At 37.8% G+C, this 12,628-nt stretch overlaps 1 protein-coding gene and 1 long non-coding RNA gene across 2 annotated transcripts in view; one reads left to right on the forward strand and one right to left on the reverse strand.

The window, feature by feature from the left end:
- LOC146678437 (uncharacterized) overlaps positions 1-5,008 on the reverse strand; it is a 30,486-nt gene extending 25,478 nt beyond the window's left edge. The window contains exon 1 of the long non-coding RNA XR_014908889.1: positions 4,639-5,008. This is a non-coding gene — a long non-coding RNA (uncharacterized LOC146678437). The remainder of the gene's footprint in view (positions 1-4,638) is intronic.
- LOC146678439 (telomeric repeat-binding factor 2-like) lies at positions 393-12,408 on the forward strand. Its single transcript, XM_085391832.1, has 11 exons — positions 393-821; positions 1,657-1,752; positions 3,509-3,639; positions 5,196-5,282; positions 6,031-6,171; positions 7,209-7,333; positions 7,681-8,214; positions 9,711-9,857; positions 10,025-10,095; positions 10,221-10,264; positions 10,856-12,408. The coding sequence occupies exons 1-11, from the start codon at positions 671-673 to the stop codon at positions 11,012-11,014; spliced, it is 1,686 nt and encodes a 561-aa protein (XP_085247958.1). The 5' UTR covers positions 393-670; the 3' UTR covers positions 11,015-12,408.
- The last annotated feature ends 220 nt before the right edge of the window (positions 12,409-12,628 follow it).

The raw sequence follows: 12,628 nt of genomic DNA on the forward strand, positions 1-12,628 counted from the left end.
GATCTACTAAGCAAATCAGCAGCCAAAAAATACACACTGTAATTACATAATTAAGCATTTAAAGTCTTCAAAGTTCAGTTGAGCTTCATTCACAATCCCTCCTCAGAAACAGACATGCACAAAAATGTAAATGAGAGCAATTATTTCAATAGGGGAACACCAAACTTTTAGTATTGTTGTAATGCAAGTATTACAGCAACGTACAGGTGTGCTGAGTTGGCAGCGATGGAGCAAAATGCTTGCAAGGTACAAGTAATGCAGTAAAAAACATTTGAAAAGAACAGCGCTGCTTCTTCCAGTCCGCTGGGTGGCAGCATAGTGCTATCCTGCTAGTGCAACGTCGGCTCAGAGAAGAAGCGCTTGTGTTTTGTAAGCTGAATTTTGACTTTCAGGCAGAACTCTTTTTAAAGTCTTAATTAAATTTTGTATTTTTGATATTGGACTGGCAGTCATGGTTGTAGTTTCACCGATTTTTAAACGTTATTTGGGGATATTTATTGTCTTGGATGAGTTTCTCTTGTGGTTTTATACAACTGGAATGACTTAAGTGCTGCCTGAAAAACTAAATTCGGAGAATAAAATGCCCCGGTTTGCCTTTCGGCCAGCCTTCAAATTTTCCCCGCCTTCATCCTAAATGCTTTCCTGCTTTACCGTCTAACTTGACGTGAATATGGCGGCAAAGGAGACTGTAAACAGTTATCAAGTGAGCGTTGAATCTGTCGTGAACGGCTGGCTAGTGGATTATTACTTCTTTTTGGCGGTAGAGTTCTTTAAAAATGAACAATACGAGGATTTCTGTGCCATTATAGATATACTCGACTGTAAGTATAAACAGTGTTTTTGACTAGTTTGGCTAGCTCGTAACCAGCTATAGTACTACCAGAACTGCCTAACTTCGTACCAAACTTAATACAAGTTAGCGGACTTAAATATTAGTGCTCCTTTATAAGTTGTCTTCTATCTTGGTTACGATAATACATGCTCTTAAACTTTCCAGGCGTCAGCTGACAGAAAATAAATGAATAAACGGGGGAAATTTCATGAATCGTGTTGTTGTGAGACTAAGCGGACTCATCGTCTTGTTATGTCGAGCGAGGCTGCTCTTATTTATTTGTTTTGATCTTTTATATACACAAGGAACAATTTCAGTTCTGTTTACATGTATGTACGTTCACGTAGTGGTTTTTCAACATACTAAAATGTGTCTTTTAAGAAAAAAATCAAGGTGATTTTAATGACATATTTATAGTTTTATTACCATACAAAAGACATCTTTTTCTTAAATACAACCTCCATACGCCTTATTTTTGGTTTGTTTTTTTTAAATTATTTATTTATTTATTGAACTTGTTTCTAGGGCATAGACTTCTCTCCAGGTGACATGATAATGGAGTATCAACAGGACTGTCATAATGCCAAGTGTTTATGTAGCTGTACTTCTAATGCTGACAAACATGATACTGACATTACCTGAAAATGTTATTTGTAGCCAGTCAGTAAAATCGGTTATGTATTCCTTCAATTTGAGACACCTCAGTAGACGTTAAAAAAGTGGGCATATAGCCAGCTATTATTGCCAGTTACTTAGGCTATTTTGTGTTATTAATTTCTGTGTGTTTGGGGGAAATAAGAAGCTTCTTTATTGTTTTATTGCAGGTATTATGGCGCGCCCTTTGGAGTCCACGGATGACATCGCAATGAAATTTCGAGTGTTGCAGTTTATCTCCCGGATAAATGAGGGTGAAAACCTTGGTGAGTTCAACATTAATCGACAAGATCGGCACATCTGAGTATTACTGTGGTTCTTTAAGCGACATCAGTGTACAGCTCTGTGCATCAAAATAAATCATTTGCAAAAATGTAATAACTTACCTGTCAAATGATTAAAAAAGGGTATGTAACTAATCTGCAATACATTGTACCACAGTTATGCCACAGTTAGACACATTTAGAGGCCAATATAAATAATAAAAGCTTGTGATTAGAGTCTGACTACACACTCACTGGCTACTTAATTAGTTACACCTTGCCTATACTGGGATTGATCACCTTTTGCTTTCAGAGCTGCCTCAGTTATTTGTGTCACATAATTTTCCTTCCTTGGTCCATATTGACATGATATCCATTGATGTCTATTTAAATACCAGTACACATTTTTATGTAATATTCTGATATCACAAAAGTATCATATCACAATGTCACTGTTGTAGCAACGCCATGCCTTGATGTTCCCTAGTGTGGACAACAACGAGAAAAGCCGAGGCATGTCTCAGAGCAGGAACCACCTGTCAGCTTCCAATGATTTAGTGAAGCAGCTCCCTTTTTAGATCCCAACTTCCAACAAAGGAAAAGTAGTTTGTAAAACACCAAGGTGGAAATGTCAAACTTATTTCACTACTTGAGGTGGTGCTAGTTTCAGTCGTCATTATGCAAATGTACTGTTTATAAGATTGGGGAAACCTGCAGTCAGCTGAGACTGAAGGAGTCACTTGGATGACTGACAAAACGTTTCTCCCACTGAAAACGCTGCGTCCAGATGAACAGAATCAACTAACAACAGAATTGGGGACTAACATGCTAAAGTCACAGCGGAGATCAAGACTCACCAGACCAGGCAGAATTTTCCATTTTGAGTGAATGAGTCAACTCAAAATAGTCTCACTATTCTCCTCTGACTTCTCCCATCAATATGACAATTTTTATTCAGCGAACTGCTGCTCACTGGATGTTTTCTCTTTATCTGACCATTCTCTGTAAACCCTAGAGATGATTGTTAGAGAAAATCCCAGTACATCTTAAATGCACAGACCAGCCTGTCTGGCACCACAAACATGCCATGTTTAAAGTCGCTGAAATTCTTATTCTGATGCTCGGTTTGAATTCCACAAGTAGTCTTTACCATATCCAAATCCCTAAATGCGCTACAGCTGCTGCGGTGGGATTTTAGAAATTTCTATTAAGAAGCTTTTGAAACTTATTGGTATTATTGTACCTAATAGTCCAGTGATGTCCAGTGAGTGTATACATGGTATATAAAGGACATCTGGTGACATATAAATACTAGGACTGCTTCTGTAGCGCTCAGTTGTCACGGCGTCACTCACATTTGCAACTAAAAACAGACAACGTAGCAGAAACATATCTAAGAGCAGGGGTGTGTTAAAAACATTACGCTCAAGCTGCTCCGGTTTTTAAACAAAAAAAATCGTTTCTAAAAGAGAATTCAATGAGCAGTTTATTTTAAAAGACCTGTTTTTTTTCTCATTTTAATATTTAATATTTTAAAAATTGCTTATTAAAGAGACAAATGTAATTTTCCATTATTACTCAATTGATAGAATACTTGATTATCAAGAATACTTGATAACAAAACTAAGTTTGATTTCTGTCATAATCAATAGCCTGATTCACAGCTTTCTCTAAATTCATATTTGAGGTTGACATCTCGTCATACTGCGAATATTGTGAATAAACACAACAGTGAATATTGGTTTGTCTTTGCCTACAGGTGTTTCATTTGAAATGGATGTGCCATCAACTCCTCTGGAATCAGCCTTAATGCTACTGGAAAAAATAAGCCAGGAATTCAGTATCCCACAGCAGGAGTATGAAAAGGTGTCCTCTTCTCTTAAAGATATGGTAAGCATTTCTCTTGAGCTGAATTCCTTTATTGTACTTCCATTCAAAGTAGAGCTGGGCGATATGAGATTTTTTCATATCACGATATGTTTTTTTCATTTCAGGCGATAACGATATCTATCACGATATAAGCCAAATAACTATATTTGTAAGATTTAAATGTGCCGTTGCTCACAAGTAAAATGTGAAATAATCAGCAGCTTGTTTTTATTTAAATATTTATTTCCCATAATAAGTTCAACAGGGTAGATGTACTTAAGGAACATGAAACTTTTTCAGATAAATAAAGGCAAATATTGCAAACTACACAAAAGGCAGCCGCTAAAGCGTTTAAGTTTCAAAATAGAACAAACAAAACAGACTAAATTGTCAATTCCACTTAGAAACAAAATATTAATTCTAAAAATAAATCTTAGTTTGTTTTACAGAAGATCAGACAAAACTGACTAACTTTTGTCAATATCAAATAAACTGAGAACTAAAAGGAAATTCTCAATCTCTCCTTGTTGTATAGCTGAGCTTTTCAAACAGTTTTAACAGTTACTTTAGTCTGACAAAAGCCGAATGACGAATTAGCGCTTCCAGTCAGAGACTGAGGCTACGTCCACACGTACACGGGTATTTTTGAAAACGGAGATTTTCCGTTTTCGTTTTAAAAAATAATCCCGTCCACACATAAAGGCAGAAATGAAGGAAAACGCTGCTATGAACATGCCAAAGCAGCAGGTGGAGCTAGATTCCTAACCGTGCCGAAATGTTGGCCAATCAGAAGTCTAGAAGCCTCGGTGGGAAAAAGTAAACAAAGCTGCAGCATAGAAGCAGAACCGAGTTGTATGTGTGGAGGGACAGTAACTGTGTGTATATGTAAGCATTTAAACACTGCAGAGAGTAGAATTAACAGTATTGTAGAAATTCATTTCACTGAAACAATAACGTGGCGCACAGTGTCACGCATGCACCAGTTTATTGTATTTGTCAGACTTGAAATAGCCGAAATACCTTCACACTACGGAACTTCTATGGCTCTTCCGTTCGACAATCTCTCCGGCATTGGAACCATCATCTGTTTTCTCTTCGGTCACGCTCGGTTGATTTTTCTAGTCGGCACACTCATTTCCTCCATTACCCGCTGGCTCCATTACCCGCTGGCTGCTTCCCAAACAAACACACGTGCGGCTTGGCACTTGTGCTGTACGTAACAAGTCACGCGGACGTGACGCTGCGGCTGTGATTGGTTCGGCTCTGCGCTACTTAATTTGGATTGGCTGACCTTTTTTTTTTTTTTTTTTTTGAGGACAAGAGCGGCGAAGTCTATCGCGATAGCTTAATTTCTCTATCGAGTAAAAGTTATATCGCGATACATATCGTTATCGTTCTATCGCCCAGCTCTAATTCAAAGACAACTTCTCCCTAAATTAAGTGGGTTGTTTTTGTTTTTACATTTTAAATATCTGCACTTGTTCAGCTTTTACATTCTTACATACGTCTACAAAGGCAATCAAAACAGTGGTTTCTAATTATATTCTGTTTAGCAAATAATATATTTCTGTCTTTAGATTGTGGGGATTTTCATCAAAAACAGTAAGTTTGAGAAAGCAGAAGAGGTGCTGATGAAACACTTTCCTCCCAAAAATATTGGAAAGGTGAGGTTACTCGCTAAACCTTTTTTTCACTACACGATAATAACATTTACATTAAAGTCAGTGTGTAACTTTATCCCTACTGATAAGTTATTTTGTAAAGTCTTGTTTAAAAATTGATAAGCATTGTCATATCGATGTTGATATGCTGTGTAATACAAAATAACCAGGATGGGAAGCTTTTGCTAATCGTTTTATAGCTTTTAAGTGTAGACAAAGACACAACGGTTAATTTCATTTCAGATCTACTAGGCTTTGCAAGCTTAGGCCATAAAAATACTGGATAATGGACAGTCTGCTTTCCCATCTTGCATCTCCTCATCAGCCACAGTCATCAGTGTGCTGATATGATGATAGCGCTGGTGCAGGAAGACATTATGTGGAAAAGACAAATTAAAACAATTGGTTTAGCTTGCATGCCTTATAAGTGTCCCTTTTATTATCTGGATGGGGTTGACTGATCACTGAATGATCTTTGGATGGTGGAGCCTCATTTCACTGTAGAATCCTCCCCAACTTTTTCTGCATTTGTTTTTTAGCTCCAGCTCCCTCCAGTGGCCAACCTCCCCCTTTACAACAAAACCATCAAATAACTGCATTGGCTAGTTTTCATTTTCTGTCACATGAATGTTAAACAATGTTGGGTCTGATTTTATTACATCCCTAAAACAATTTAAAAATTAAAATGGTGCATGCTAAGATATTCAAACACATTATATTTTTAATGTCACGTTTCTCACATTTTCTGTAGAGAGCAACATTCATGGGTCTCATCAGGAAAAAGAATAAGATTCATGAAGTCATTGAGCAAATCAACTTTCAGCACTTCAAGGAGGAGATGCTTGCGTTTTGCCTGAGGATCTGCCACTTCAGCCTTCCTCTTCTTCATAAGGTATACATGCTCTGTATTAAATATGTTTTGTTTTTTTTAGTTAATTATAGAAACTAATCAATAGAATAACTTTAAGCAATGTGAAGTCCTTTTAAACATTTGGGGTCAAGATTGGCCCATCTTTGCATTTAGACATTTCAGCACTTGTTGGGAAAATGGAATGTACACTGCCCGGTGCATCTGCAAAGAAATTGCTGTTACATGAGGTTGACAGCATTAAACTGCAGTCCAGCATTAAACTGTACCCTCTAAACCAGGGGTGGGCAACTCCAGGCCTCGAGGGCTGGTGTCCCTGCAGGTTTTATATGTGTCCTTGAACCAACACAGCTGATTTAAATGGCTAAATTACCTCCTCAACATGTCCTGAAGTTCTCCAGAGGCCTGGTAACGAACTAATCATGTGATTCAGGTGTGTTGACCCAGAGATCTAAAGATCTAAAACCTGCAGGACACCGGGGCCTGGAATTGCCCACCCCTGCTCTAAACCAAGTCTCCAGGGTTTTGGAGATATTTTTTTTGTTGGTGTTTTTTAAAGCCTGCGCATCTTGTAAAATTATCAGGATTTCTATATGTTTCTTTATTACCGGTATGTCTATTCTTCATGTACATCCCTGCTGTAATTTCCTGCTTAAGGATTAAGGATTTCATAGATCCAGCTCTTTCAGCTCAGATATAATATATGCTGACACCTTGATTTGTAGTATCTTCCAATACTAGTATTAATCAATAATAAGTTCTTCTTTGTGAGGAAGAGACCAGGATGTTTAAGGCTGCAAATATCAGATTGCTTTCTTGAGCAGTCCTAATAGCTCAGTGTGTTTAGTAAATGCATGAAAGGTTCAACTTGCTGTATATTATGAATTTAAGTGCATTGTCTTTTGACTAGAATTGAGATTCAAATGAAGAACAAACCATGTTTCATATGTAATCAATTCAGAAATCCTGTTCATGGAAGTTTCTTTGTTGTGAATTTGTGTGTGTGTGTGTGTGTGTGTGTGTGTGTGTGTGTGTGTGTGTGTTTGGTTTATGCATCCCAGGCTGCAAAACGTATCATTGAAAAAACCCCTGTGGATCAAGACAGCACAACAACTGAAAGTGATGAACAAGCTGAACCTCAGCCATGCTCTAGTTCACAAATAGCCACTGTCCAGTTTGTACCATGGTAATCGCTTCCCTTCTCTTAGTTGATTAGTAATGTTAGTAATGTCTAATGTTAATGTAATGTCCATAGTAATGCCTATTAAGATCAGTGGCAAAACAACAGTCAGTTTGAAAATGTGTGAAGAAAAATAATTCTCCCTTTTCTTTGAATTGGAAGTGATTATTAACTATATTAATACTCACCATTAGCAGCTGCATTAATTGTATGTTGCACTCATGTGATCACACTGTCCATGCATGTAAAAACATTTATGTATTAGATTAACTGTACATACCTTTTTGTTGTCAGGATGTTTGTTTGTCTGTTTTTCAGTTTTCTAGTGTTAATAGTATTTTATTGTCTTCCAGTACACATTCACTTATCCCGAAGACCAGGCTAGAAGCGGCCTACAAATCCCTGGCCACAGGTTTAAATAAAAAAACATTTGCTCAGTTGGAGGAAGAAGTAGACAGAGAGGAGCTGGAAAAAGAAAATTTTTGCGAACAGCTTTCCATGACATCAGAGAGGTGCACAAGTGTGGACTTGGAGGAACTGTTATTTCAGAGAGACTCAGGAGGCCCTATGGAAGCTTCCCCAGCAGACCAACCAACACAAGCAAATGCCATTCCTCCAATTTGGGCAGATTTACACTTTAAGAATCCGATTGTGCTGTGTAAAAGAGAGAACTACACTGTGTCTCGGCTGGTGGTGGAACCAGACAGTCAGGCAAGTTCACGCTGCACAACCGCTTTAGAGGAACTGGAACCTGAGGTCAGAAGGAAAAAAACACCACAGACACTGTCTGCATCTAATAAAAAAGACCGTCAGTGTCGGGGAACAGACAAAAAAGGTGCCACGCCCACCCAAAAGAGCTGCATTCAAGCCAACAGAACTCGCACCAGGTAAGTTAAAGTAGCAAATAGCAAGATGTTTTTGCTATCCGGTCGTTAAGTCTGACGTCATTAGCCGTGCCTGGGCCCAAACTCCGCTGCAGGTCCTTAAGTCACACGATCACTGCAGCATCACTGAGAGTTAAAAACTGTCTAAATTCTTTCATCTGTAATAAAATGATCAGTGTGGCTGCTCTACCAGGTGTAACAATTACGTTTAACATCCAGGCATCCATGAAAACTGAATCTATGAAGTTTAACGGAGTTAGAAGTTAGCAGGGAGTTAGCTCGCTAATTTCCATCTAAATATAATATACCATGTTCTGACCGAGGGATTTCTGAAAAAATTAAGACGTACAGCTCAGCTATCACTTCCGACATAAATGAAGACAGAAAAGTAAACAGCAGTGACTTTTGTAGGGTTACTGAAGTTGGACTAGCTGGTATATAATGATGTGCTACGTGATCGCTAGCGATCATATAAACAGTGAAGCTGGAGGATGAACGCTAACCTTTTTCCACTCGATAAAAAGTTAATGTGAGGGTTCCCAAAGGTTAGGGACAAATGCAATCGCATGGCAGGATGCTGTAAACAGACCAAACGTCAGTCAGGAGAACAACTGAGATAATCCATCCACAATATGAGGTTAGTCATTAATATACTGCTGCATGGGCTGGGCTGCAGTTACATCGTAAGGTTTTAAAAACAGATTTAAAATGATTAGCTGTAATAAAAACTGAGAGAGGCCGACAGTGATCACTGACTGTTTTTAGGGACTTGAGATTAAATAGAACAAGATACAAAGCATTAAAACGTGTTAAATACACAACAGCCTTATTAAACACAGAGTAGTTTGGGCCGGGAAGCAGGATTCATCACGTCCTCACTTAAAGACCGGATTGTTTCGCCTCGTCCATGCCCCACAACTTACGTCTGCCCCTCAGTTTGAGAACCACTGTGTTATGAGAAAGTTACTGTTTAGTAGATATACAACATTAAAAACCGTTTGTTTCAGCTGTTTGAGTTGACTCCTCTGACTCTGCATCCAGCAGGGAAAGTTATGCTGCAGCACAGCAGTTTGATGGTTTACTAAGCAATAAGTCCAAATGTGCATTTCTCACCTGTTACTGGTTACTAGATTGTCAATTTTCAATGTTTGAACTTATTTTATAATAACTTTGATGTGAAAACTAATAACAACCATCAATCCATTTTTCTGCTACTTATCTGGCTCTGGGTTATGAGGGCAGTAGCCTGAGCAAAGATGTCTGGATTTCCCTATCCCCAGCCACCTGTTTTAGGTCTTCTGAGGGTATATTTTGTTTTCACCATGTCAGCCAAATCACTCCAGCATGTCCTGGTCTCCTTCCAATTAGACATAGCAGAAAACACCCAATTAAGTCCTAAATCCTAGTAGGATGCTAAAAAAAAAAAAACAACTCACCCAATTGTCTTCTTTAGGTCCACAACATGATTGATATTTGACCAGTTTTATTTATTTATTCAGGAATCAGGATAATATGGACGTCAGCCGTACTACATCCTCTTCAGTGGAGAGCTCACCAAGTGAGTCACCTTCTCATCCTGTCCGACAAACAACCTCCACTCCTCACAAGGACTCTGGTCAAAAGAAAAGTCCTCGTCTTTTAAAATGGTTAGTAAACGCCAGTAACTGAGAAACTAAAAGTGGTAGAATACACCTGGGTGAATATTTCACCCAGCGTGATTGAGTAATAGTTCTAATCATTTTTAATTTTTATCTTTTGTAGTTGTGCTTAATCATTTTGCCAAACAAAAACACACTCTGGATCTTATTCACAGGAAGCGACTGTACCATGATGCACAGGAGAGCAAGGGCGGCGAAGAGTCGTATGTTACCCCTAACAAGAGCGGTATGTAACACTTCATTAAATATAAAATGTTTATAAATATTCAATAAGACTAAAGCAAGTTTGCCATCTGAAACATCTGGTTTTAATGTTTTTCTGTTTGTTTGTTTTTTTGCCTTCCTACAAAGGCTCAGACATGAGCACCAATTCAAATTCAGGCCAAAGGAAAAGGGTAAGTATAGCAAAACATGCTACAAAGCTAACTTGTCACTGTACTTTCCTGTGGATGTTATTTATAAATATAAATAATTAATTTATAATTTATTTACATAAATTACACTAAGTCAAACTCTTTGTTCAATACAGGCATCTCCATTTACAGTTTAGCATATATATTTTGTTCCTCTTTTGCACAAAAAGTACTCATTTGCAACCATCATACAAATGTAAGTTCCTGTAGGGATAGCTCAGTAGGTAGAGTGGTTGCCCCATGATCGGAAGGTCGGGGGTTCGATTCCCCTTAACAGCTACCCTGAGGTACCCCTGAGCAAGGTACCGTCCCTACACACTGCTCCCCGGGCGCCCAATGGCTGCCCACTGCTTCACTGAGTGAATGGGTTAAATGCAGAGAGCAATTTCCCCACGGGGCTCAATAAAGTACAATAATGTACACACTTTCTTCTTCTCTTCTTCTTCTTCTGTATGAATAATGCAGTACACATGAGGACATTTCACTTTAGTCAGTTACATTAAAAACAATTGAAACAATGTTTGGACTCTCCACAGTAGGAAAAAGCTAACAAATCTTTCAATTGTGTTGCAGAAATGGACAGAGAGTGAGACGCAGAAGTTAAAAGACGGGGTCAAAAAATTTGGAGAGGGCAACTGGTGTAAGATAAAGGAACACTACGGCTTCAAAGATCGAACAAATATCAACCTGAAGGACAGGTGGAGAACAATGAAGAAGTCAAATATCGTCTGACTCACCAATGTCATTTTATCCCATCTCCATTTATTTATTTTTGTTTCTTAAGCAAGTTATTGATAATTTTAAAAATTTGTTTATAGATTTGGTAAATGTTCAGTGTCCACGGCTCAAAGATTGTTTTGTTTTGAGGAAGGGATAAAATGTTACTGTAATGTTACTTTGATAGTCTCTTTTTGTCTGCATCTTTATGTTAATGTGTTCTCATTTGTGTTTCACGGGGTCCTAGAGGATTACAAGACATGACTCATACGTCCCTTTAGTGAACAAGGACAAAATTCAAGGTCTCTCTTCTTCCCCCCCCCCCCCCCCCCATATAATCCTAAATTTAAGTGACATTAATTAGCTTTTTAAATTGGATCCATTCTGTATGCTATTGTGACTACATGGCACTGAAGAAAACGAGTCTCCCCATCAGGATGCTACGCAAATGTTGATTAATTCCACATTGTGATAAGTGCGGATACAATTTAGTATATACAGAGTAGCTTTAAAAGTCAAAAATTTCTCTCAGTCTTGTGATCTCAGAAAAGCAGAACAGACCTTTTAATTAAAGATATGACAGCAGCAAAATATCCATTTAGCTGAGATCTACAGGTATATTTTCCCCCAAACAAACTATCGATAAAAAGAATGAATGGAGCAACCTTTTGTGTGTGTGTGTGTGTGTGTGTGTGTGTGTGTGTGTGTGTGTGTGTGTGTGTGTGTGTGAGAGAGGTCTGATGCAGTGAAATAGATATAAAAAATAAGCCCAGAGAATTTAAAAATCCTTTCCTGTTTACAAGCACAAACCCATATTGAGACATACATTTTATCATTCAGTCCCTATTAAAAATAATGATGAACATGAACAAAGTTCTGCTATGACATTACTGTTGGTAATTCTGGGTAAATATAGGTGCCCCTTAATGTTCTTTATTCTTCACTTACAGTATTAATAGCTTCCATTGTTTTTTCTCTTCAGTAAATATAGTGAGATTCCAGAAGTGACACTGCAAAATAAAACACGTTTCCTTTTCTCCACTTCTCCAATAACTGTCTCACTTTCATATTCTGTGAAACCGTTCTTTGCTGTCATTTTCATTTATGCGTGTAGTCCAATTAAACCCGTGTAGACTGAAATATCAGTGAGCTACCTTAAAATGAAGATTTAAGTAGGAGAGTAGTGAAATGTAGCAGATGGAAAAAATTATATATACCAAAAGAACTGCGTTAATAATGCCTTTACAATGTAAACATGTTACTTTCTGCTACTGTACTTTTTTTTTTTTTTTTTTATCCAAATACATTTCTTTCTAAACAATACCAATTATTTTTAGGCTTTAATTTTTATTTTTTGGCCCATAAATTGCATTATTATCATTCAAGCTCCCCAGGAAAATAAATGAGGCGTTATTAAAATGTCACAACGGTTTTAATGGCTCAAAACTGTACAGTGCTACAGCAACAAGATAGTTTGCCTAGTCGAGGTTTCTGTAGCAGCTTGGTGTTTGTGCGGTAGGAAAGCTCTGCTTTCTCATCTGGGATTGAAACCTGGATTATCAGGGCTTGATAAATCAGAGTTAGTTAAATCTAGATCAGGTATGTGTAAAAACAAATTGTTTAAGGCAA

The sequence above is a fragment of the Rhamphochromis longiceps genome, linkage group LG1 (genome assembly GCF_057381845.1).
Source record: "Rhamphochromis longiceps isolate RC_006_pf linkage group LG1, R_longiceps_female_GT1.1, whole genome shotgun sequence".
Taxonomy (NCBI): Eukaryota; Metazoa; Chordata; class Actinopteri; order Cichliformes; family Cichlidae; genus Rhamphochromis; species Rhamphochromis longiceps.